The sequence below is a fragment of the Diplotaxodon limnothrissa genome, linkage group LG15 (assembly GCF_057381915.1).
Source record: "Diplotaxodon limnothrissa isolate DT_005_m linkage group LG15, D_limnothrissa_male_GT1.1, whole genome shotgun sequence".
NCBI lineage: Eukaryota > Metazoa > Chordata > Actinopteri > Cichliformes > Cichlidae > Diplotaxodon > Diplotaxodon limnothrissa.
The window spans coordinates 12,141,045-12,168,196 of NC_140610.1; the positions used below are offsets into that span (position 1 = coordinate 12,141,045).

At 40.1% G+C, this 27,152-nt stretch overlaps 2 protein-coding genes across 3 annotated transcripts in view; both read right to left on the reverse strand.

Moving 5' to 3' along the window:
- On the reverse strand, positions 1-13,743 carry rab32a (RAB32a, member RAS oncogene family). Its single transcript, XM_085372592.1, has 3 exons — positions 13,397-13,743; positions 3,472-3,749; positions 1-1,243 (listed from the first exon to the last, which is right to left on the reverse strand). The coding sequence occupies exons 1-3, from the start codon at positions 13,608-13,610 to the stop codon at positions 1,094-1,096; spliced, it is 642 nt and encodes a 213-aa protein (XP_085228718.1). The 5' UTR covers positions 13,611-13,743; the 3' UTR covers positions 1-1,093.
- A 3,628-nt stretch (positions 13,744-17,371) lies between these two features.
- The window catches only part of grm1a (glutamate receptor, metabotropic 1a), a 41,052-nt gene continuing 31,271 nt past the window's right edge, over positions 17,372-27,152 (reverse strand). For both annotated transcript variants that reach the window (XM_085371913.1, XM_085371914.1), the window contains 5 exons: positions 26,117-26,363; positions 25,407-25,575; positions 22,552-22,678; positions 19,692-20,628; positions 17,372-18,185 (listed from right to left, as the gene is read on the reverse strand). In XM_085371913.1, coding sequence (XP_085228039.1) covers positions 17,372-18,185; positions 19,692-20,628; positions 22,552-22,678; positions 25,407-25,575; positions 26,117-26,363 — 2,294 coding nt within the window. The remainder of the gene's footprint in view (positions 18,186-19,691; positions 20,629-22,551; positions 22,679-25,406; positions 25,576-26,116; positions 26,364-27,152) is intronic.

A 27,152-nucleotide genomic window follows, 5' to 3' on the forward strand; every position in this document is an offset into this window, starting at 1 on the left:
ATGTTTATTCTAGTTTTGGTCTTGAGTTTTTTTTTTGTTTTTTTGTTTAAGTATTTCTACATGTAAACGTGTTTAAAAAAAAATCCTTTGCATTTCATCTGAACAGTTCAACAGATTGAGCGTAGTCCTTGTAGTCCGTTTCTGCTTTTCACAAATTCCAAAGTTATACAATACATAATCCAACACAATTTAAAAATGCATACTGAAACATACATGAACATACTATCATACCAGTGGAGAGACAATCAAAGAAAGGTTTCCTATTGTCTCATTTAGTATCATCATTAAAGTTTTTATTATTACTCATATTACTGAAATACTTCATTGTCCGGCTGTATACTTCTGTGTAAAGTAAATGCGCGATCCATTGCCTCACTAAAATATGAATCAATTAAGGCACTTTTAGAGAAAATATGGCATTAAGACAACACATTTCTAATAAGATAATACTTAACTAAGATGCCCATTTACTTGCTTTTTTACACGGTACTCTAAAAAAAGAGAAAAGCTACAGACACAAACATGATTTGCTGCTGTAAGATGAAAAATTAAGGGCCATTAAAGTCCACCTGCGTTGGTTCTGAGACACTTTTTTGTTGCTGGGTGACAAAAATAAACAGAAGGAGGCTGAGAGAAAGTACAGCAAAGAAAACACACAGACTTTGAAAGGCTACAGGTTATTTTAGAGCTTGGGTTTCTCAGCCTTTTGCTTAGATTGAACCCTTCTTCAGTGTGATACAGTCTCGAGCCTTCAGAGGCTGTCAGAACAACAAGGGGTGAGTGAGTGAGGCGAGGTTTGCTGGTGGTGGTGAAATGCACCCTAACATGAAGACAGCACCGAAGATCCTGAAAGAGTCGTGTAGATACAAGAAGGGGAACGGTTAAGGCAAATCTAAATAAAATGTATCTGTGTAAAAACTACGGATACAGAGGTCAAATGGGCATCAGTGAAGAGAGAAGTTCCTGGAGCTTTGAAGACACAAAAAAAATAAAACAACCCCAAAAAATATATTCCTCTCCAAGGCTGCAATAGAGAGCAGAAGCCACAGGCTGGATGGGTGCCAAAGGGAGGCTAATGTGAATGGATTGAGTGTTAGCAGCAGCCTGACTTGCTCTCAGCAGCCACAGTCTCCTGGTCCAGTTTGATCCTGTCTCCATTGCTCTCCTCATATGGCAAACCTTTGTCGTTAGCCAAGATGTTCTCTACCAGGAATCGAGCAGCTTCATCCACATTGATGTTGTCCTATAGAAAGGTCAAAGCATATATTAGAGAGGTGATAAAAAAAAAATCATAATTAAAACAAAAAGTCATTTGCAGCACAGTATGTATGGAGACTGGAAATTTCCTCTGCCTTGGCCTGCACTATGGTCCTCAGAGCAGTTTCAGAAGTTCACGAAAGCCCTTTATGTGAACCAGCCTGTTTAGCTGGGTAACAGAAGGCAAAAGTGAGACCAGCAGAGACAGGCTGAAAATCACTGTTTGCCTTTGTCCTTCACACTGTGGCCCAAAAGCTGTCATAGCATGGGTTGAAGAGGTAATGAATATTTATGGATTTTGCTCAGACTCTACAGTAGCAAAGATGTTTTCAAAAAAGGCAAACAGAAATAAAATAAAGATTTAAAATATAATGAAATAAACTGGTTTGTAGTATTTACTCTATTAAAGACTACTGAGCTAAAAACAGTACTTACTGGTATGCTAGCTCAATCAAGCCAGTCTTAAAGTAATTTCTTTTAATAAATTGTAATGGCATGTGGTTGTTGACGACATTATAACTCATAGTTCACCGTGACATTGCATTTTCCCCTTGTACTGTATTAGGGAAAATATGCTCTTCGTCATTTAAATCAGCATGAAAGTTTGGCACTTATTAACAGAATCCCAGTCGCAGGTTGTTGTGGGTTGAGTTTAGTGCAAGTGTGACAGGCACACAAAACATTAACCCACAGAAAGGAACTGGCTCTGCACTCATCACACGCCTACATAGACACGTCACATGACTCGGTACGTAGCACAGCTCCAGGAACAACAGTTATTTAGAATGAGCTAAATGGGAACAGCTGATTCCAGAGTCATCAAAGCATTCCACAACATGGAAACATAATGGATGTTTGTTATTTGAAATGTACATGTGCGTGACTGTAGGCATTTCCCGGTTTATCGGCTTGTCATTTTGAAGTTTCCAAGAAGGAAGCGGCTCACTGAGGGGGAAAAAAAAAGAGGTCTCCCTGGAGTCTTAAAATGTAGAATATTCATGATCACAAAACAAAGTTCTACAACATGTACTAACAACTGAAGCACAGAACTTTTAGCACAACTAAGTTTAGCACTACACTTTATTTCAGATGGAAATATTATACCTATCGGAACATTTTATAAGTTAATTAATTACCTTTTAAAGGCCCTATTTCCAATCCACTCTCAAAGAGTAATAAGATTTTTCTAAACTTTGTAAAGTACGAGCATATCTGAATTTCCTTCTTTCTACGTGGATAACAGTCCCTTAAAAGGGCGTAGAGAACAAACAACATTAACATATTTCCAAGCAGTAGGATGTGGGACCTTTAAATTAAAGTGTGTGGAAGAGAGAGATGAGAATTAGCTTACAAAGCAAGTGCAAGAGGGCAGCAATCTCAAGATAGTAATAGCAAACCAGTGACATCATGGCGCAAGTTGAAAAGAAACACTACAAAACATTATCATTCAAACCTTTATCCCTCTAATCCTTGCAGCTCTGGGCTGTAACATCCATCACTGTCATGTGATACCTTATCACACCAGCTGTCCAACAAATTTTTTTTACCAGATATTGTGCATGCATGCATGCATGCCAAAGACAGCTGGATTGATGCTTGTCTTTTTGAAAAGAAATTTCATTATTCCAATGTATTTGGTAATTTTTAAGTCATTAAACAGATTGCAGCCCTTTAATCTAATGCAAATTACTTACAAGCCTCCATATGTAACACTGAATTCTGAATCAAAAATGCTAACATGAACAACTGCTGAATCGGCTTCTGACTAAAAAAAAAAACAAGAACGTGTAACAATTTCACAATAACTACAGTCAACCTAACGTGATTATGCCACACAGAAGATGTCTCACTTCTCTTTGGATTAACTTTTGAGGATTTCCTGTCTTTAAAAATCTGTTCAGTAAAAGAATAAGTATCTCCTTTTATTCTGACTTTGCTACATGAGCACTGAGCACAAAGCTGTTATTGAACACAAGTCACATTCACGTGTAAAACGTGATTTGAATCCAGCACTAATCATGTTTAACAATGACTCGGCTGACTTTAAAGGAAATATTTCAGCCTGCCTTAACTTTTCATTTCATGCTGCTGTAGGATGTTTTAAAGTGCAGAATAAATATGAGAGGACACAAGTTTAAAAAGAAGAGCGTCACCCAGCTCTAAAGAGGAATGCATATAAAATTAAACGGCTTTTGTCCACTGGCACTTTCTCACCTTAGCCGAGGTTTCAAACCAGCCCAGAAAGCCAGTTTCTTTGCAGAAATTGTCCATTAGAGCTGTGCTGTTGGAGTTCTCTTTCTTCTGGTCACATTTATTGGCGAGCAGCACTGAGGGGATGGGGTTGCCGTTAGCCAGCTTCACCTTACTGTCTAGGTCATGCTTCCACTTAGACACGGCGTCAAATGTGGAGCCCCTTGTTACATCGAACACCACAAATGCCCCCACGGCTTCTTTGTAGTACACCCGCGTCATGTTCCCAAATCGCTCTTGACCTGAGGGGTGGGAAAAGGATGCAGCGGTAAATGCACAGTTTTTACAAAACAGCTAAAAGCAACTAAAAGATAAATAATATGATTTGGAGTTTGTGAGAGAGGAAAAAAATTAAATAAAAAATCATGGACCCTGCAAAGACATGTGATAATTCACCTGAAATGAACAGAACAGTATCTGAAGAAATAAATATTTAGTACTCGGACTTGTCATTTCTTACTCCAATTTGTAACAACTTGGTGAGAAATGAAATAATTTCGCCTCTAAATGTGGCCAAAAATGACGAGGATAGAGATGGTTACTATTTGACCTATTTTTCTCATTTGCCACGGGTTTAATCCACACACACTATGAATGACGGGAGTAATCTGCCACTATAATAAGCCTACTCTCTGAAGTTATTCTCTAAGAAAATCTGAGGTGATATTTCACCAAGCCAAAGCAAGGGAAATTATCAGCAGTATAAGGTGTGTCACTTTCAATCTGAATCACTTTAAGGCAGTTTTTCACCCCAGTTCATTAAGAGTTTTACAACCAGTGAAGACCAATTGCTTCCTTTGGTTTTGTTACATATGGATCCTTAAATCAACCAACTATTAAGAATACAGATTTTATACTCAGTGCAGTAAATGCTTTTTAAATGCCAAAACATCATGGAAATGCTTACAGTTTCATAGAATAACTGTAATTATAACTGAAACCTCAGTACTTGAGTACTTCCATTTTCTTATTTGCACTTTTAAAATGAAACTTTAAAGAGGAAATACTCCCTGGGGGTAAGTAAATAATACTAGGAACTGAATTACATGCTTTAACCTTCCTGTGTTATTTCACTTTAGTCCAGGTGTGCAGGGAGTTCAGCACATGCAATGCACTTGTACACTCTAAAATGTGCTTAAACCACATCTCCAAAGGTGTACAAAGGAAAAGGCTTTTTCCAGGGAACATGCAAGTGTTACACATCCATAGTGTGCAGATTTATCAGGCAGCTGAAATACCAAAACTGTCTTAGGAACTAGATAACCTTAGGTCTTAATTACTTTCCCAAAATGTCTCTGTAAGAATTAAGGGGTTGCCGCATCATTAATGGTTCATCTTTATGGTCTTTGATGGGAAGTCAAGCAGTTGATACTTTGATGCAAGTGATGGATGAAGGGCACCCATTTTTTTTTTTAAAAATACTGCAAGCTTGTAAGCAAAGCAACATCCAGAAGGTAGCAGTAGCAACAGCTTTGGAACTTGTGATACTTCATATCTCTGGACAGTCCCGATAGGCCAGGAATATACCGATTGCAGTGAACTGTATCAGGTGCTGGGTTGTTAGTAGGCTCAGACAATTGTTGGCAACAATAAAAGAAATGAAAGTAGGACACAGCTCTATTTGAATTGTTTATGCATGGAAGCCACTGATGTTTCAGCAGGCAAGTATCCTTGTTCAGCAGAGCAATAGAGCAGAGATGAGTTAAATACCAGCATCACTACATCACATTCAAAATAAAACTTACTCTGTCAATTTATATATGCATATATTTGACTTATTAGGTTACTTGATTACACTTTTTTATAATGTTACAAGGCTTTAGCTCGCACTCATTAAATGGGCCAGTCTAAATATTTCAGTGCAGTGTGTCAGTACTGCGCCAACCTAAAACCACTAGTAGCTAGTAGGACTGAGCACAAGCATGAGCTCCTTTTTAGACATACAGCTTTGGAGATTCCTCCACAGATTTAATCTTTTTCCTGTCAAGAGCCAGTGGTTTAAATTGACCAGATATAACAAAAGCACTTTAACGTCAAAACTTAGATAAGGATGTTTGCTTTTCTACTTTTTAAATCATATCCATCTTATCTCTATGGGAACAGTTTCTCGGACATATGCTCTCTTGCATATGGTTCCTAGTTGTAAGGCAACATCAGCTCCTCTAAGAGGTCCTGGCTCTTAAATGCCCTTGCATGTAAGAAAAACATGGGTCTTTTAATTTTCTAATGGGGACAAATTTACAACAGCATCCAGTTTGAACTTGCCTTTGTAATCACATGATTAAGACTGCTGCTGGTGCTGCTGAGGACATTTTAGTCCATATGCTATGCTTAACTAACTATTCAAATATTGGGTCACCCCCAGAGGTATAGTTACTTAGCATATTACCACAAATGAAGCCTTTAAAGCACCTGCTCATTTATCATATTTAGATCGAGTGTCTGCAATTACAGCAGGCCACGATAAGCTTGAGATAACATGTGATGGATTTAGCACATATTTATGCTACACTGCTCCAGGGAAAGTTCCAAGTATTCAGCGTGTTAGATAATTTGCAGTCTTTACTATTATTGAGTCACAAACAAATAATGAAGCAAAAATGAGATTGAGGAAGTGCGAGCAAAGCTTTACCCAGCGCACTTTCACTTTACTGTACTTACCCAGTCACGCAATAAACTGGAGTGGCGTGGCACAGTGCGGGTGTGAGCAAGAGAGTGAATACACTGTGGGGCCCACAGGCCTGACGGTAATTGCTCATAATTGAGAGTCTAATTTTAGCTGATATAACCCCAGGTGAATTCACCAGAGACACGACACAGTGGGATAAAGAGCCGATAGACTGAAATAAGGCTTTCATTTCCAAGCCTTGTAAAGCTCATACATCCAGGATAGCGAAGGCAAGGGCAGAATATAGATGGAAGTACTGTCTTAATAATTTTTAAGGCCTCTTTTCTTTTCATTCATTGCAAGGTATTATAGGACGACATATGATTTTGCCCAAATGGAGTGACAGAACAATGCTGACCACTGATTAGTTTTGATATTTACAAATATTTTCACTTGTATTAGTTGATTTAAAATATAGTAGAGCATGTTTTATTCAGATTAGTAAAAAAAAATTTTGGATTAGGGAACAGTATAACAACAGCATATTTAAAATCAATCCAATCTTCTCCAAAAGGTCCAAAAACAGACAAGATCTGGAAAAACAAATCCTGAAAACATTCTTTGTGCCTGCTTGCTGGCGAGAATTGTAACACTGTCCTGAAGAATTTATGTTTTATGATTCTATCTTGAATTTGGGGGGAAAAAAACATTGCACAATAAGCAATAAGTTGCTGAACTGTCAAAAACTGGATTAGAAGTTTTTCGGGTATTCGCAAGGTTTCCATATATCACTCACTAACCTTTCAGATACTCCGACTGCTGTGGTTGCTCCACATACCTGGCTGCTATACGATTGTCTAAGGGTTTGTTTGGGTTTTTTTTTGTTTGCTTTTCAGGGCATTCCCAAGTTGCTGTGGTTTTTCCCATGTGAGTCACTGACCTTAGGTAACCTTAGGTAGTTTCAGCTGCTCCACGTATTTGATTTGGCAGATTTCTACATCAGATGCCCTTCATGATTCAAGAGGTTTGTGTCTCCTTCCAGGCTCTTTCCCATCTTTTCTTTCCACTTGTCTGGCAAATGTGTAAACCACTACACTGTGGAACCACTAAAAGTCACAAACCTTAAGTTAAATGCAAATCCTGCGATGCCTGGCCTTTGTTGTGTTGCAGTTCTTTTAAATTATTCTGCTTCACGCGTTTACAGCTTAAAAAAAGTTTTCACTGTATGGATTTTCATAGGAAATAAAATTCTAAATGGATACAGACTACAGATTTTCTATCTGAGATCCATCTATCAAGCTGCTTTACTTTCCTGTAAAAGCAATTTTCAAGGACATTTTACTATTTAAAAAAAAAAAAGAACAAATTTAATTACATTAAAAGCAGTAACGAGTGTCATATGCTCCTAACCCAATCAGCAGAAAAACATGGGAATGGATTGAGCAAGAATTGCGTATTTACTCAGAGCATGCCACAGAGAAGCATGAGATATCAGGAAAGTACAAAGGTGTGTGCTTCTGCATTAAAAGCACAATATTAGGCAACAGCATCGAAAACTAAAGAAGTGGAAAACTAAATCTACCCAGAGAGAAAACCAACTTTGTTGAATTTCAAGGGCTTTAAACAGGGTTGTTCTAATTCAGTCGACCACACTGATAAACACGGATGCATGACCTCAAGTGCAGTTAGACACTCTGCTTATGAAATCTTCATAAATTTTCAGTTACAGAAGTACTTGATGAAATTGAAATGGTTTAGTTAGATTCACTGTATCATCTCTGTTTGCTGTGTGGGAGAGACTGAAATAAAGCGAAGTCTCATCATTAGGGCTATCCTGTGGGTGGGTTACCATAGAAACTGTCCAAGCCAGACATGGCAGTAACAACAGCAGCAGTCACCGTCTGCTGTTAGGAAGCAACTGGCTGAAAAACTTCCCCGCACACTCCCCCCATCAACACTAAAGTAGCAACATTGGGCCCAGTCACGAAGGTAGTCTTCAGCATGAGTTTCAAAAGAGCGTAACACATGACTGGCACGTTCAAATTCCTCAGAGCAGCATGTGAGACATGACTTACTACAGCTTACTACAGCCTTTACCGCTGAACAGTCTGAACTGAATCCACAGCCTTTTTTCCCTCCTCACTTTGTGCTAAGAGGTTTTTGTGTGCACCTTAATTTAGAAATTTAATTCATAATTACAGTGCTACTGCCGCTGACAGCCCAGTGGGAATCTGTGCAACTTTATAGAACGGGTAGGGAGAGGTTTCTTGGTCTTAACCTCTATTGTTGGTGGTAAGAATACACCAAAAAGTGACCAAAATGTCAGTAACTACTACTACTACTACAACTGCCGATAACAGCCAAAAGAACACAACCACTCTACCATTAAATCAGGTAACTTATGAGGTAATACGGCAACCGGATGACCTTCCTGACACAACGCCAAAGGGGACTGGTTACAAAGAGGGTGCTGTATTAAAAATCTCCTTGTGATTCCTTTGGTTGTTAGCACATTAGCACAGTTCCCTGTAGTTTGAATAAAAGACACTGACTTGCCTGAGTTTAGTCTACGAGTTTTCCTGAAACTTGAAAAAGTGCTGGAAACAGAGAACTTTCACCTTTTAGGTAAAAGTTGTGCCCTACTGCTGCAACCAAATACTTCAAAAGGCTCATTTTATACTTTGAAGGTTAATGGTCTTTGTTTCCGTTTGGGTTGTACGTCACAAATTAAGTCACTTCCACTTGGCAAGTGGTTAGGAAGTCTTTCTCTGATCCCGGAGCACGCACTGTTCCCTATCAACCAGCGATTGCCTGGGTGTCAATGACTGGCCTCTAGGCCCAGGTGACTGAATCCTTAATCAATCTAAGGACTGATGATCTACTTAAGATATACATTTGATGACAAGCATCAGATTTATTCCCGTTATATACAAACAGATAAGTGGCATATTAAAGGACAACCTGGGCAAACAACAACAAATCCAGATGTCCGAAAGCAGAGAGGCAAAGAGTGTGAAAATAAAGGTGAATCACACATTACAGGATTTGCATCTGGACGCCCAATTGGAAACGAAAAGCTTTAGGTGTGAGGCACTGGTCTTCATCATCACCAAATGAGAGAATTGGAAGAATGGTGCTCAGCTTGTCCAAGAGAGTTTAGACTTCAGATGTGTGAATATATGCCGAAAACCACCAAAGCTGTTCTGGCACCTTGAGGTTGTCCAACACCTTACAAAGATACTTACATTTGGTATTTCCTTTCATTTCGCACCGACTGGTACATTGTGTTTTCTGCCTTCGCTTCCATTTCCGTCGATGGCTGCACTGCTTGCCACACTGTGCGCTTGAAAACGTCTCAGTGTCACATTTAGTATGCACTGTCATACTTGGCAAAAGGAGCTAAATTGCTTGGCAGTGATTTGGCTTCATTCGGTCGTTTACGAGTAGAGCACAAACAGCAAGAAGATGAATCTTTCAGACCACTGACAGAAAATTAATCAGCAACTGTTTTGATAGCAAATGAATCAGTTGTGTAAATGTTTGAGAACATTACATATTTTGATCACGGGTATATGTTTTTCTCAATATGCTTAATGTCATACCATTAAGTTTTTAGAGTGTCAAATCAAACACAATGGGCGACTGAAAAAAATCCCTTCTAGTAACGGAAAACTGATTTGTTTTCCCTGTTTTCTTGTTATTTGTAATCGAAATGAGTGACTGTTTCTTCAGATTACTGATAACATAAACATTCGGCATCAAATCATCAAATCGGTTACAGCTCCTCGCCAGCCTTTTTGGCTCTTGTGCAAACAAATAGATAAGAGCCTCTTTGTACAGAACACTTCAGTTTTGGGGTATTTTTGCAAAAGTAATTAAAAATTAGACTTCTCCTTCCTCCTTAGTTTACCTGTGTTGGAAACCTCGTCCTGGGTAGCATCTACTTTTTCAAACCCTGTTAGAAAGCGGCAGCGCTATGAGATAAAGAGAAGTTTATCATTGAGGTATAATAAGTTCAGGTGAAATGAGGGATCCTAATGGGACAAAAAGTTTGGACCGCAATAGGAGTCACTGCACACATCCCATTAATGTGAAACCGTTCATCACTTCTATGTTTGAGCCCAAAAGGTGCAGGCCTTTTCACTCTATGCCATAGCGGTAATCATTGTGTCCACTGGCTTGAGTAAATCCAGGAGAGAGTAATTGTGAGTGGAAAAGGGGTGGGAAACCTGCATGCTTCACACTGACTTCCCCGATGTTGTACAGTCCTCTGATTACTGTTATTCCTCCTAGACTGTAATCACTGGTGAGGTCGGTAAAAGACAAAGAAGCTCTGAAGTTGCTTTCAGTGTTGCCAAGATGATTATTCCTCCTCCTTTTCTGTACATTAAATGGCTTAATGGCCATTCATTAATGGTCTTAATGACTTGGCAACTACACCTCGAGCTTTTAGCCTTTACACCCACGTGTCGTTACTTATTTTATCCTCAAAGTGTCCTCAAGGCAGGCCTTGATGTAGGTGTGAATAACGCAGTTTAATAACAGAGTCGTCCTACCTGGTGAGACCATCCAGATCCACACAACTTCCCTAATCTATACTAGCATGTTCCCCTGTCTTAATTAATGATATCAGCCTATCAAAGTGTGTGTGTGTGTGTGTGTGTGTGTGTGTGTGTGTGTGTGTGTGTGTGTGTGTGTGTGTGTGTGTGTGTGTGTGTGTCAGGCTTTTATTTACCCTCGCAGATCCTCTAATCAAGTGCTGTCGGTCTGTGACAGGCAGACAGCACTTCCTGGCGCTCAGTCACAGATGCTCCTGCACACTGAGCTTGTGCTGCCAGGGCCAAAGTGATGGTGGGGAACTTGAGCCCGCACTGCCACTCACTCTGTGACAGACATGCAAGTTGTTGTGATGACTCCCCCCCCGACACCCAAATGTTCGCCCCCTTTCTGTCACTGCTGTAAGCGGTGGAATAAATAAAAGAAAAACAGCAGTCTTCTAACCATCTGTCCTGATCTGTCTCAGCATATGAGCTTTGTTTGATTGAGGGAGAGGAAGGACCTGCTCAACCCCGCCAAAAAGTAAGAATAGAACATATCTAGAGGCAGGGATTGTTTTTGTTGGGTTTTTTTTAAATCATGAAAAATTTATATAATAGCCAGACAGACATTTTTAAAACCCTTGAAACCCTGTTTGGTCTCTAAAATTATGATTGTAGTTTTGTCTTATTGTTCACTATAACTTGACTAATCCAACAATGTGATACTAATCCAGCACTTAAGATCACCAAAGCGGTACGACAGGCTGTGAACCAAGAACCAAGATGAGGAACAAACACAGTGACCAAAAATTCCTTTGAGGTATAGGTTATAGAAGTCCTGTTTTTCACTTCTTTAAACATCTGTAATCAAACCACAATGGCTTTAACCCATTGCATCTAACTTCAGACTGACAACAACAGTAAAAACACAGTTAGATGAGAAGCCAACAACCTTTTTTATCCAAGACTATCAGAATAGTAGTAGAAAGACTTACGCCCAGAATTTGTCCCACTTCAAACCTCCTGGCATATAGACTTTTCTCATTGAAAATTCTCTGCTTTACCCACAGCACATGGAATTTTTGTCTCTTTAGGCTACTTTATAGAGCTCACCTTATTCTAGTCTTTAAAAGCTCTGTTATTAGCCTTAAGAAAACAACAACTTTGAAACGGCATTTTAGCAACAAGACTGTCAGAAATGCCAAAAGCTGCAATCTTATCTAACTTAAAAATGTCAGGAACACAATTTGCCACTTTGATGGATACTGAAATTATTTCTCAGGCAGCAGCGGCTCAGGCTGTTAAGTACTTGTTTGCTTTTTTAAACCTTTCTGGTGATGATTTGGGCTTAAAATTTAATAAAACCTAATTTTGTCGCATTCTTTGGACAGTTTTTTAATCAAGTATTTATTTTTCCCAATAAATAGTCAATTCATTTGAATAAAGAAAAGAAAACACACAAAATAACTGCAGTCCTATTCACCTTGCCATTTTTGAAAAGCGTAATATATGTTTCACTACTGATACAAAAAAAGAGACAAATTATTATTTTTCCGTTTTGTAAACTGCCTCAGTTTATACTTTGCCTTTTATAAATACTGTAAAATTTCTAAAATATGCCCTAAAATTTGACAGTTCCACAACGATTTCCACGAGGTCACACTCCTAATGGCCCTTAAGTCACATGATCTCATTATGTTCAACACAAAGATAACCATCACAAATTAGAGCTGGGAGTTGCAACGCAGTCAGCACAGTTCTGAATTTCAAAAGCCCCAGTGTCAGATGGATTTTTGGCACTGGGATCAAACATGAAAAGATAGAGGCTAATGGGACAGTGCAGAGACCCCTCACCCACGTCACATCACACCCTCATTCCCTCTGACTGAAGAGCAGCGTAGACCGTGTCTGGCAGCCTGGCTCCTGCTTGCGTTTTGAAGGTCGGTCTTTTTTGCTCACTTCTCATCTTTGCTCACTTCCTCTCTCTCACCTGTCCTCTCAAGCGCGTCATTCTCAGACTCTTTTGTTTACAGTGTGATATTTCTGGGCCTGGAGATGACAAACACTGGGAGTCTGAGCAGTGCCGCCTGCATGCAGGAAACTTGTATTTACACTGCTCTGATTCCTCTCAGCTTGCTTACTCAAGCTGCTGGAATGCACAGGTTGGCCTGTGTGCCAAGTTACTTAAGTTTACTGAAATCTTCTCGGAAACAGAGCCAGGCCGTTTGAATCACAGGACGGTAACAGTGATAGGATATCGTGACCAGTTTAACAAAAGATACTTGTAAGCCGTGGTGAGAATTACACCACAATATGACGGCGAGTTTAGCGAGGCGGGGCTTAGTCGATAATAACAACGTGACCTACATTCCACTGACAATTATGAGCTGCTGTGATCATAAAGTGGGCAAGAGAACAGCAGACGTGATCAACTGGTCTTTTGTACTGGAAATTCCCCCCGTGCGCCGTTGAATTCGTGGCCATCTGCGGGTTTAAAAATTTACTCTTTGCAAAATAGATAAATAAAATCTGCCTTTCTGGTTGATTATTATTATCATCATCATCTTAAATCATTTTTCTGATAAAACATATCTCTGAAGTCTCGATGTGGCGTGCTCAAGTGAAACTTCCCCAATGTGACACGTGACGCACGGAAAAGTTAGATTTGGTATCTCGTGGCTCCAAAATCACCGGATCCATTATTGAAACGTAATTATAATGACGTCAGCGAGCGTGTCCTTACCTGCGATGTCCCACAGCTGTAACCTGACCAGCGTTTTGCTGTCCCAGTTGATAACTTTGAGTGCAAAGTCGACCCCGATCGTCGCCCTGTAGTGTTGCGAGAAAAGTTGGTGAACGTAGCGTTTGATGATGCTGGTCTTGCCCACACCTAGTTCTCCGATCACCAGCACTTTAAACAAGTACTCCTTGCACTCGGACACCGAGCCCCCGGCCATGCTGAGACTGACAGCTGTTCTCAAACTCAGGCAACCTCTGCTTTCTCGCTCATATAGATGTCCTGCGAGGAGCGACGGAGGACTAGGCCGGTGTTACAGCTGAAGACCAGATGCGATAGAAAGTACTCGAGTTTCCCCCCAACTTTCTAATTCTCCTTTTTACTCCTCCTTCCCCTCCTCCTCCTGACGCTCAACAACCACCTGATAAGTCACAGGACTCAGGCGGAAATGCAAATCTTGATACAGTATGCTTCTCCCTCTAGTGCGAGTACATAAAGCTTTTCATGCGGAAATCATGGTTTCTGGTTTCGTATTCGAAAAAAAATAAAAAATAAAAAAAATATTTTGCGTGCTAAATTCAGGAAATTGCCGGGGCGGGGGTCATTTTAGCACATCTAAGTGAAAGAACAAAACAAACAGTGAAAAAAAATCCTCAGGAATCCTCAGTGGAACCAAACCTCTAATTTGAAAAACATGGCTCTCTAGTAAAGGTGCTCTGCACATCCCATACTATCTCAGTTGAGCCAAAAATAATAAAACCATTGCACAATAGCTCAAAAAACACCTCAAAATTCTTGTTTTCTTGTGATGTAAAGAAGTTCAAGGATATTCCATTTCAAATCAAGTTAATAGACATAGAAATCTTTAAAAAAAAAAAAAAAAAGATCTCGGTTTTTCCACTTTAACTACATGGAAAAAACGTACAGTTTACACCTACAGGAGATACTAGGTTGTAGAAACCCATACCATGAAGCTCTCAGTGCACAGGTTTGTGCTGATGTTAATGCCAGAGGAGCAAGCATGATCCCAGGTTTTTTAAATGCAGTGGTACAGGTCAGGAAATTGTGTTGGATAAATGTTTTGCATGTAGGATTTTTACACAAGTGAAAGTTATCATCCTATTCAAGCAACTTAATAGTGCACTCGTTTCATAATCAAAATATATTTTGGAAAAAAAACAACCCTAAAGTAAGGGTACACATTATATAGAATCGGATTAGAATTTCTGAATGTGTTTAGCCCAAACAACTACAATAACTATAGATTACAATTACTGGTCCATTGATGTATGTTCCAGCTGTTGATGTATTTAATTTCTTCCATATTTTTTGTTTGCTTGACCTATAGCACAGGTGTCAAACTCCAGGCCTCGAGGGCCGGTGTCCTGCAGGTTTTAGATGTGTCCTTGATCCATCACAGCTTATTAAATGGCTAAAATGACCTCCTCAATATGTCTTGAAGTTCTCCAAAGGCCTGGGAATGAACTAATCATTTGATTCAGGTGTGTAGACCCAGGGTGAGATCTAAAACCTGCAGGACACCGGCCCTCGAGGCCTGGAGTTTGACACCCCTGACCTATAGGTTTAATAATAGAAATTATCTTCAAAAAATAAAAAAACTAAAGATATAACATTTGCATCTAAAATATAGTGGCATATAAGCAGGAAAAAGGATAACACAGAAATACGTACATTAAGTACAAGTATATTAAACCTGAAGTTCAGTAAAGTATTCAAGAAAATATCAATGGGGGTATGGTGCCACCCCATGACCCCCGTCTAGACATGCCCCTGGCATCTAGGTAGAACGAAATTTAACAGACTTGTTGCATTGATAGCATTCTATTACAGTACCAAAGTCAAACAAGGGAGCTCTTTAGAATGACAAGTGTTTGTAAAAGCAGACTGCATGGCTAATATATCATGCAACTTACTATATAATATAACTTATGACACACTGGCTCAAACATATTATTTGTGTGATATGAAAGGGCAGTCAATAAGAGGCTTGTAAAAGTGATGACAATTGAAATCTTTGGCCAATTTGAATAATTATTTTCTTCATGCAATTATTAACATCTTACAACACAGTGCATTATGCGGTGCAATTATGAGGTCCAAAATGCATGCCCTCTTTCCCTACAGTGTTCACATTTTGCAGGCCGGCCAGATTGGAACATTTTAAAGAATCATTTGGGGGGTGTCAGGATATATGTTTGACTCACTAATATAACTTTAGTTTTAGTTTGTTTGGTTTTTTCAGCTAATATAGGCAGTAATCAGTCTTTTTAATATAAGTTTTGTTTTTATTTTACAGCATCTTTCATGTTCAGCTCACCCAAAACATAAAGGCCTATTTCGTTCTAGATTTGACAGTGTTTTTCAGGTGGCACCTGATATATTTTACACTGGTTAAGATCATTTAACAACTTACACTATAATAGACTAAAAACATTTGGAAATACAATACAATTGCACTACGTACTGTGTAGTCTCGTACTTTGAAATTATTTGCATTCTTATAGATAAAAGAACTAAGAAACTTAACCTCAATTAAATTACTTAACTTTATAATGCAAGATTTAAACAAAATTGAAACATGTATCATCTCGTTACAAGAAGCAATCAATCATTGGTTACTTTTACAACCAAATGTGTTCAAGAGGATACAACTGGCTCAACTTAAAATTTACCCCAAAAAAACAAACACACTGCTTTTTGACGAGTATCCGAGGACAGTTGCAAAATGTATAAACTTTGTTTTTCTGTCGACATTCTAAATATAGAAACATTTATTAGTATTACAAACATACCACCTGCGTGAAAAACAAGAGATGGCTTAACAGTATTACAAACTTTGATAACTTGTACAACTTACTGTGTTTTTCCATTACAATGACACAGCAAACTCAGAAAATGTGGGAAATATCCACACAGCATGGAAAGCAAAATCTTTTTCTGTTGTCATTTCCCACGCGCGTAAAAATTCTCAGGGTTATGGTTTTAGTGTAAACGAAATAAACAGCATTGCCATCATCTACAATCACCCTATTTACCTGTTTACCAGCTACGTCATAAAAATAAATAAATAAATAAATAAAACAGAAAGCGGGGGCTGTAGGCTGATAACAACTTTGCTTGGCACATTGTAACCATAGTCACATATCATACAGCGCGAGTCTTCAGCAGGATCTGAGTTCGTTGATACTACTTTTGTGATGAGCACACCTTGCGGCACATAAATGTAATACTCAAACAACATACTTCACTTTTCTTGTTAATTTGTAATATATAAACTGCAATGAGGTTTGATTAGAGAAAGAGTGCAGTTACTTAATGAATACTCAATGAAAAGTTGATTTTCTTGAATGAAGCTTTGACTGCTATACACATGAACAGACCTGTGCATGTGCTGCAGCAGAAGAGCAGAGCTAATCAAAACTGGCATGAAATGCACTTAAGCTATTGCAGTCTTTAGAGAAAGTTTGGTCTGTGATGTGTAAGCGCGCTGCGCAAACACTACTGTGTTTCTCTTGACGTGTTTTCTTTTTTGCAGACTCTACAATTGCACTGTCTCTATTAAAACAAAAAAACAAAAAAAAACACAGCTACATCTTCTATTATGACTCTCTGTGTTACTTCATTCATTAAAAAATTTGGCGTGAGAGCTGACTAGTTTTGGCACGCGTCCCAGTTTTACATTTTTCAGGAAGGCTTTGTGCACTCACGGCCCCTCAGAAACGTAAGCACTCGTAGATAATTTGTGGTCTACCTGTATTTTCGATTAACCACTTACTGATAACAGCAGAGTAATAAATACAGTTAAGCAAGCAAATGTCAGAGCAAATAAACAAATGTTAAAAACTCGAAATGTTAAATCGTATCGTTGCACGTGTTGTGTGTCGGTGTGTGTCGGTGTAATGCACTCTGTGTGATGCTCAAGTCTGCTGACAGCCGCTGTGCCAGCGTTGGTTTTTGCTCTCACAGTGTTGAGGAGCTGTGTGCGTAGTCTCGGAGGATGTCGGCGGTGTAGACCGAGGGGCTACCGAGCATCGAATCGATGATGGGGGAGCCGGTGACAGAGTCCCCTGAATACACAGAGTCTCTGAAAGGGGAGGGGGGAGACAGAGCTAGGGAATCCTCCAGTGTTGCCTTGTTTTGAATTAAATCCTCACCTTCCCCATCCTCCCTCTCCCCTTCCTCCTTGGCGTCATAAATGTAGCCGTGTAAGAGGTCCAGTTCCTCATCCTCAAGCCCCTCTTCTGCAAATGCCCCGTGTTGTGGAGCTGAAGGAAGGTGAGAGGGTGTCAAGCTCAAAGGCTCGTTGGCAGGCATTGCCTCCTTGGCAGTGCGGTCATTCAGTGCAGGTGCATGGGAGCTGTGCGTGTCCACCACATCCCTGTGCAAGCGATCTGTGGTGTGGCCTGTCAAGTGGGAGGGCAAAAGAGAAGCCGGCTCATCCAAATCCGACTCCCGCCCTCGCAGCCGATCAGTGCTAGTTGGAGTCCAAAGGGGGCGCTGCGCGTCGCCCTCGTCGTCTTCCTCCGTCAGGTTGTACAGAGGTTTAGTGCCAGGTGGTTCTGGGGGAGGATCTTGGGAGGCGGTGCCAGTGTTGCAGGTGGAGGGCTCACAGCTGTGGGGGTCGGGGGTGTTAGTTAGGGGCCTGATGACCGCCGTCTGATTCAAGCCGGCTTCCTGTTTCCTCACATGCACAGACAGTCTGTGCCACACATTCCCCCCCCTCGGAGGGTGTCTTGGACCTGATTCAGACCATGACACAGACTTGCCATTAGAACTATGAACGAGATAAAAACCCAAGTTACTATCACAGGAAACCAGGAGGTGAAGGCAGAAAAACAACATCAACATAGCAGCAACGTAAGACAACAGAGCAGCAGCATTTCAACATTTCATTGCATGTTAAAATACTTTTGAAGTACGTGACTTGACATTAAGAGCTTGGCTAAAGTGTTCACTCATGACCTCTAAAGAGCGTCACATTTATCAGCCTCACAAACAGTGATTCATAATGTGCTGCAGACAGCATTATGATCATACATTTTTGTCAGACATTGAAATAACAGATTTAAGAGCCATCCATCTCATTTATTTTTGTCTTCTTCCTGACTGTCTAATTTTATTGTTAAAGAGGGGTGCATGCATTTGCAAAGTATTTCGGGTTTTGCCGGGACTGGCCTGATGACGACACAGTGTTTAGCGGAGAATGAGCTAGGACTGGCTCTAATGTGATTAGTCGGGGAGGTGGTGAGGGGAGGGTGTTCATGCTGAGAAAAGTTAAATGTGAGGTTAATTCAGGATAAACCGAAAGCAGCAGGGTGGCAGATCACCCTCTTGGAGGGCTGCATAGTCAAAAATATTTTTGCCACTGCCAGCTCAGGAGTGCCAGGATCACACTATCAAATGATGTCTTTAAATGAGATCTAGAATCCAGGCAGGTTGGCAACAAATGATCCAAAAGATGAGAACCAATCAATAAAAAAACAATTACTTTCAGCACATCTTTTTGACCTAAAGATTTTTTTAGTGTCATAGTGTATTGGGGAAAAAGCTTGTAGAAAAAATTGATTTCAGCTTTAACACTTTTCAGCTGTCTTGTTGCTGTGATTATCTGAATGGTGGATACTTTAATTATTCCCCAGACTGTATTATAAAATAGACAAACTGGCAGTGCAGCTCTCCAAGAAAGAGGTTGAATGACTCCAAAACATTTGCCAGCCTTGACACTTGACAGTGCGCTCCTCAGTATAGAAGGTTGAAGGGTTAGAAGATTAGATAGGCTGCATAGCAAGGGTAAGAGACAACACTTAAACATATTGGGATCACTCTCCTTCTCTGCCCCGCTCCTTACTTTAGTCACTTGTCCATGTGCCACTGCTGTGGATCTCAAAAAAGTTATATGCAAGTCTTACATCTAGAATCGCCACATGAAATCTCTACTTTCATTATCCCTGACACGTTTGAATGGCCTTTCAGCTTTAAATCAATAACAGCAAACGTCCCATCTTGACTTTCCTATTAAATTTCGCTGATGATATTTCATTCTCAGGGGGAGGGGGATGTGCCTAAAAACCAGTTTTTACTACATAAATACAAACACTCATTGGGGTACTGGAAAGATGAAAACAGACCACTGACATGCAAACACATCATAAAAAAGTGATAGCTTGATATGATTTTTTTTTTTCCAATTTGAGAGTTTAGTCACCTTTTTGGTCTCTAACCAGTGACCCCAGAAATGAAATCCAAACAGAAAGATGAAAAAGCACAAAAGGTTACTCACTTGGCATTGCCTGTTACAGTCTTCTTCCGGCGGAACATATTCAGGAAGCTGTTGCTTGTTGATTGAGCCGCAGACTTCCCATCTCCGACGTGCATTCGCACCACGTCAGATGTGGTGAAGGCGCTTCGGACGTTCCTCTCTGGTTTGGCGATGATTATGTACATCTTGGGTGTGAACATGCAGCCCAGTGCCACTGTTACACTCAGGCTGACGGAGAAGGATGTGGTTATGATCTTGTAATTAGAGCCAAAGTAGATTGGCACGAAGGCCAACCAGATGATGCAGGTAGTGTACATGGTAAAGGCAATGTATTTAGCCTCATTAAAATTGGCGGGCACGTTCCGCGTCTTGAAGGCATAGTATGTGCAGCTCATGATTAGGAGGCCATTGTAGCCCAGCGGCGCTACCATGCCTACGTTGCTGGTGTTACAGATGAGGTAGACCTCACGTATGCTGGGGTATGACTTGATGGGCTCGGGGGGCTCTAGAATGATGAGTGTAATCTCCAGAGTTAGCTGCACACTAATAAGCATAAAGGCAATGATCACTTGGGCCCAGGCGCTCATGAAACGGGGTTTCCTGGTGCAGATCTTTTTCTTGCTGCCAGCCAGAATGCGTGCAATGCGGTTAGTTTTGGTCACCAGGGCAGAGTAGCACATGGCAGATGAAAGGCCCACTAGGAGCCGCTGCAAATAGCAGGAGGCCACTGTGGGACGGGCGATTAATGTGAATGGACAGATGTAGCCTAGGAAAATGCCTGCCAAGATGATGTAACAGAGTTCTCTGCTGGAGGATTTAACCACAGGTGTATCACGGTACTGGATGAACACAAAGGTAACAAAGGAGGTGATCAGGATGCCCACGCAGGAGAAAACCACAGCAACTATAGATTCCACATCTGCCCAGTCAAGATACTTCAACGGCAGGGGCTGGCAACCTGGAAACAGTAGAGGAAACAGTGTTCGGTCAATTTTTTAATTCATCCTGCGGTTAGTTTTACTGAATGAAAGGTGCATTAAAAGATGGTGGGAAGCAGTTAGTCAAGGAGAATGAAAGAGTGGGCAAAGCAAATCAGAGTGTTGGCAATGGCCTGATTTTAGTGCCTTCCACATGCACATATTATTGTGTATATATATATATATATATATATGTATATATATATATATACATATATATACTGCAGTATTTTAATTGTTGCATTCGGTCTTTTTGGGTAACAGTTAATGGTTGTACACTGAAAATAGACTTCACTGGTAAGGCAATTTTTTAAATACATTTTGGTTTTCGGAATTTTATTTTAACACTTACAGTATTAAACTACACTCAGTGAATAATTTGACATGATGACATCATTTTCTATATGATAATAAAAATGAACTTTCAGCAGCATCAGAAAAGTTTAATAACCTTGATATATGTTAAATACTTCTTATGGTAAGTCTTTGTGTTATGTTCAAGGTATAAAGAGAACCAAAAATCTGTGTTGGAAATAATGTTGTATAACCTCAGAGCCAAAGCCTCACACAGCAATAACAACACGCTGGAAAAAAAGGTTTGAAATTTTTAGATTCTGGATTTCTTAGACTGTCCTAAATGTATTTGACAATATTTAAATGCTGATGACCATATTAATAGATGTGTTTTTTCTTATTTATGTAGTTCCTTGTACACCTATAGCTGCCCATACATGTGCCCCCAACATTTGCGCTATGGCACTGATAGGAACTCATTTGCATTTTTCATCCTACACACCCCAAAGCTCTATTTCTCTTCTGTCATGATGCCCTGCATACTCATCATCCAACACAGAGAAGAAGTCTGGAGAGCTTAATTGGAGAAAAATGACATCCCTAGACTTCCCCAGCTTAACACTTCATAAATTACATGCTTCTGCTAATAGCATTACAGTGACTTCACGGAGGAACCCAGTTCTGGTCTGCATGCTAAATCCTAATATGCCAAATCATAAGACATATGAAATTTTAAAATAAACAAAATTGTCGTCCTCTGGGGATTCTAATCAGAAAGGTAGTAATGAGCATCTCAAGGTGTAAACCAGCTCTTATAGCATGGTTTCATTTAAATGCAGGGGGAAGTGGGGACAGAGAACTGTTGCTTGTTTTCTTTTGGCCACACACCCAGCTCAGCTTGCAGATGATTTTGCCCTTATGCATGCAAACAGACACGGGTGGCAAAGATGAAATGTATCTGCATTCACTTATCTAACACAATCCTCAAATCGCTTATTTGTGTTTCTAAGCTCTGGGAAGACCTTTGAAATTTACTCTTCTGCTGCATATTTTCAAAAATACACATTCACAATTGTAAACCCTTGTTCAGTGAATAGCATATTACCTCTCTCTATTAGTATTTTTCAAATGTAATGAGACTGAAGGAAACTTTTCTTTCTTGACAGACTGCTGAAATGTATCCTCAAGCCTCTCATGGCAGTAATAGGATTTTACACCTGGGAATTGAGGGCTCCTCTCAACTTTATAAATCGCTGTCAGAACAAGCACCGGGTCACAACAAGAGCAGAGAGGAAGGAAATGAGCAGCAGCATTTTTTTGAGGGAGTGGTGTTAAGGTTTGAGGAAATGAAGAAAGCAAGGGCATAGGACCTGCATGGTGAAAAAGGTGTTGTTACACTGAGGTGCTGTGTGAATAGCCTTACGGTGGGGGAAGATGACTATTGAGAGAACAGGGGAGTCAGCCCCACTAAAAGTACTGTGGTTGAGCTAAGGGTAAACGCATGAAATGGGCAAAATAATAAGTGTGAACCGTTTCAGGGGTAATGGACAAGGAGTGTGGATGAACGATGTAATAAAAACAAACACAGTTTCTGTTTTTGTTTCTCCTACCTGCCAGGTCATCATCCGGCCACCATCCCAGCTCACACGCCTTGCAGGTAAATTCATCCTGGACATATTCGTTATCCTTGCATGTGGTGCAAATCCAGCAGCAGCTCACCTCACCCTTCCTAATCACCTGCACGCAGAGAAACAACACACAGTCAACAACATGCCAAAGAAAGCTCGGTAGCAAGTCACTACACTGAGCCGTGGAAAAAAAGCACATCTCACCTTAAGCAACCTAAATAATTAATCAGCACAGAGGGGATATCAAAATGAGGATTTGTTTGTGCGTTTTTTGAGCCCCAGACAGAGTGTTTAGAAAACAAGGCCGGCTGCTTTTACATTCTGCTCCCAAAGAAGCTGTTACCAGCACTGTGATATGTAAAGCAGGGTGATAAGTGGGGCACGAAACAAAGCAGATAGAGGGGGGAAGCATGAGCAGCTAGGAGAGAGGATGCACCCTCCCTCGAGGCAACTTGGTGCATAGCCAGTCTGAAAACAATTGTCCCCAAATGAAGGAAATGAGGGCATTTATTCAGCCTTTGCTCAAAACCAGTTTTATTGCTTACTGTCCCAAACGGTCCATCTCCTCGCTCAGGTAGAGCGCAAGTCCCGTGAGTTTATGGTGCAAACCTAAACTTTTTATGTGACATCAGAACTTATCCGTGTTTGTCATATTTACATAGACTTCTCTTTTCCTTCATTATCCCTTCTTTAAATCATTTGTAATGGGAGGAGGATTTAAAAATGTAGGACAGTGTAGCATCAGCAGCCTTCTTGCCAGCATGTGATTTAAGCAAATAAAGGATTAAGATTCACTGCAAGAAAAATCAATGACATATTTACTGGGAACAGATGTACAGTAAGGGCACCGGTTCAGCTCTTAAAACATTTCTCTTTTTAATTACAGTAGAGATTAATTGGAAAGTTAGACATTTGTGGTTCCCCCAATGCTTAATCCTAATGATTATATTGATGTCTTTACTTGACCTCCCCCATTTCCATCCGCAACCTTCATGCACATGAACACATACGAAGTAGGTGGAGTGCTGAAGTCCACGCAAAGTTTTTCACACTTTGTCCTAGTATTGATCTGATGAGGCAAATCATTTTTAAGATGGGTTTGTAGGGAGTGCTGATCCCGATGGGACATTGCATGCCCACATGATTAATCCTAATTTGCGATAGAAAAAAAAGATTATCACGGTAGATTACATTCTGCTTGTAAATCTCAAAATTCCATTAAACACAGAGACCTTTCTTTCAAACTCAAACATCACTTCCCCATAACTGTACTGCAGAAACAACAAAGAAAACATACTGCATTTGGAATTTAGAAAATGGCAAATGGTTGTGCCCTTTAAGATCTGCATGCACTTTTTTTTGTTACCAGTATAGCAAGTAGCAAAAGAAATTTAATTACACCTTCCAAATTTAATTACTAGGTCCTGCAATCTGTGAGGCAGCAAAATATTCCATATTATTCATCTCCAAGAGACGGAAGGAGCATAATCAAACCAAGAGAGAGAACTAGAAGTGCATACTAAAATTTGGAAATAGCCAGAAGAAGCAAAAGGGATCATAAAAGAGTAAATATCGACCCAAGTGAGTATGTCCATTTTAAATATTGATATAAAAGCGTTGAGTTAGTGTGGGAAATTACATTAGGTTTCAAATGTGCCTGTATTTACCTTGACAATTTTGTGTTACAGTGGATGACGTACAAGAGGACACGTCAACGTGAAGATTCTGGTATACGGGAGGGCAGAATGCTTTTAATTGCTGTCCATTTGATTTTATATTCACATAATAAGCGGAACAACTCAAAAGTGGAAACATGTGGTAAAGAGGAAACTGCACTACCTACACAAAGAAGGGTATTATCAGCATACAATGATAATCTCTGATTTTCTGATCCAGTGTTTTGAGGAAGAGAAAGAATAGGATTGTTAAAAGGGGTCAACTCTAGTTGATCCCTATACACAGAGAATAACTATTTCCTGTGCTGAACACTGACAATTTGTCTATAAGTGCTTTATCATAATGATGAATCGTATTCTCCAGCCAGCCTGTATCTGTACCAATATTGTCCCAGTCTAACAAGCAGGAATATTCACCCTCTGCCACAAAATGATGTGTGATAGATTAACACGTTTTAATAAAATTGATTTAATCAGTGTGGATCACCTTCATTCGGTGTACCTCTAATAAAGTAGCAAGCAAGTAGACTGACTCGGATTCATTATCAGACAGAGAAGGCAGATTGAGTTCTTGAAGAAAATGCAAACATTTTGAATGCTGCACTGTGTATTACAAGAGTCTATAAAACTAAGAAGTGTTTAAAAAGCAATGATACTGGAGTATTCTTTACAGTTTTTCAGCCTTCAAGCTGATAGAGGACTGTGTCTGGGTCTTTTAAAGCTTTACGTTCTTCCGGCTTTGTGAAATAAGAACACCTTTATGCATCGCAACAAAGAGTTAAGTTATTCTTTCCTGTAAAGCCTCAGAGAATCCGACTTCTTGTTGTGCCTGAAGCTGGATCAAAGTATTTTCCAGCTCAGTTATCCTGCTAAGTCTATTTTTATTAAGGCGAGGTAAAAACAAGATTGAGAAATCCATAGGACAGCCCTTTACGTCATCGCATAAAGCTCTGGTTGTCAACTAAACCTCAGCTAAATTCTATAAAGGCTTCTTAATTGTTCTTTGTCTTCTAAAACGTGAAAAATTTTGCATTTTTCTCAAACATTAAATGATTATTAGGTCGCTCTGGAAGAGTGTGAAATGTGCCGAGGTGATATCTCAGAGAAGGATACGGATGAGTTCGTATGGGAATTTACTTTAAGGAGGATCTGAATCCCTACCTTTATCTGTCCTTTGGAACAGGGCTCACTACAGACTGAGCGAACCATGTCGCTGCTGTTCATCCACAGTTTGTTGTCATCGATGCTCAAGATGCCCTCGCTCCACGACCCCACGTTTATGTAGTCATAGCGATCATCACCCACGCTCTGTAAATTCATGATGTCATACCTGGATGTTTGAGGAGAGACGGAGGACTGCGTATTAACACACTTATTAAGTGAGAAAGGGAAGGATTTGAGAGGGAGTGGGAAAGGAGAGAATCAGAGTGAAAGGTAATTTAATGATAACAACTCCACAGCTTAAGCCTTTCCTCTTATCTGAAGCCGCAAACTGCTTACAACTCTGTTATGTGACATCAAGCGCTCATACCAGTGCACAGTGTGCCCTCATTTTTATACTGAACCAGGATGCGCTGCACCTAACCTCCAGCTGACAGAGGAATGACACGGCTGTGTTTTCTGACTGTCAAATGTTGTCCGTTGGACTGTAAAGACATGAAAGTGACTGCCGCAGTGGACAATCCACTAAATCTGTTCCAGTCCAGACTAATTACATCCTCTCATGCTCAAGACTGGGACACACATGTGTGCTAATGAGTTGGAGAGTGGGAGAAGGGGAAATGCACTTTGTGACCCAGATGGTGATATCAAATCTCTATGTTCATTTCTTGGCTTTTCTTAATTTTTTATTAGCTTCTTCTTCCTCTTACCTTCCTGGGGTGTCTCCATTTTCGTCAAAGTAAATCTCCTCTCCCGAGACTCCTCTGAAGGATGTTTTGAGCAGGTAGTCCAGAAGCTTGCTGCCATCAATGGGCTCCATCGCCTCACAGAGCCCTGTCTGTCCCGGACATAGCTCCTTGTGCATATCATGAAGGCCATGAGCCATGGCGTAGATGGCATTGATGACAAAGCCCATCTTACTATCCTGCACATAGTTCTCTTGCAGACTTTCATTTCCTGTTAGAGATGAAAGAAGAGGTCGTCAAACAGTCGAAAGAATTCCAAACTGCAAGTGTAGAAAATCTGCTTCAAGGCAGAAAGAGAGATAGAGAAATTAACTGTACAACTCAAATCACCGTGTTAACCTCAATTCATTTTTTTTTAGTTCTGTCAATCTCTTCCCCTCTTCTTAACCTTGATCACAAAGGGCAGAAGATTAAAAAAACATTCATAAGGAAGAGTTTTAAATGCAACTATTCCTTAAACTATTTTTTTGTGCTGCTGTATTAAAAGATTTATTACTCTGTGTGAATGACAGCATTAGAAGTATGATGAAATTCGAAGAACACATGAAGAATATAGAAACAAAGACAACTCTTTTTTTGTGCAGCAACAAAATATATTAGCATTGATGCCCAAAAGCTCAATAGGAAACAGATGAGGAGAACAGCCAGTGCCTGGGAAAATCCTCACTGTTTGTGCAAGCGGTACTTCAGTCATCTAAAGGCACTGTCCCACAGTCACAGTGTTTGGCAGAAGGAGGGGGGAATGATCTCTTCAAAACTACATTTATTGTTGCCTCCTTTGACAGTGCATTTAAAATACTGATATGTTTTGCTTGTGATATCAACATGCACACGCAGTGGGGGGGGAAAGGGATGCAACTTCTCACCATACAACATATTTTTCAGGTGTTTGTGTCAGCAGCGTGTGCTGAGTGAGCCATTCATTTGTGCAGCTTTCCAACGTATATGTCAACTTTTGTTTTCTTTCCTTTTCCTCGTACAGACCAAACAAGCAAGTGCT

Coding starts and splice junctions, on each gene's coding strand:
- rab32a (XM_085372592.1), bottom strand. CDS start 13,610: ATGGCCGGGGGCTCGGTGTCCGAGTGCAAGGAGTACTTGTTTAAAGTG. Junction 3,750..13,396: donor ACAGCTGTGGGACATCGCAG/GTAAGGACACGC, acceptor CCCACCCCTCAG/GTCAAGAGCGATTTGGGAAC. Junction 1,244..3,471: donor GGTTTGAAACCTCGGCTAAG/GTGAGAAAGTGC, acceptor ACCTTTCTATAG/GACAACATCAATGTGGATGA.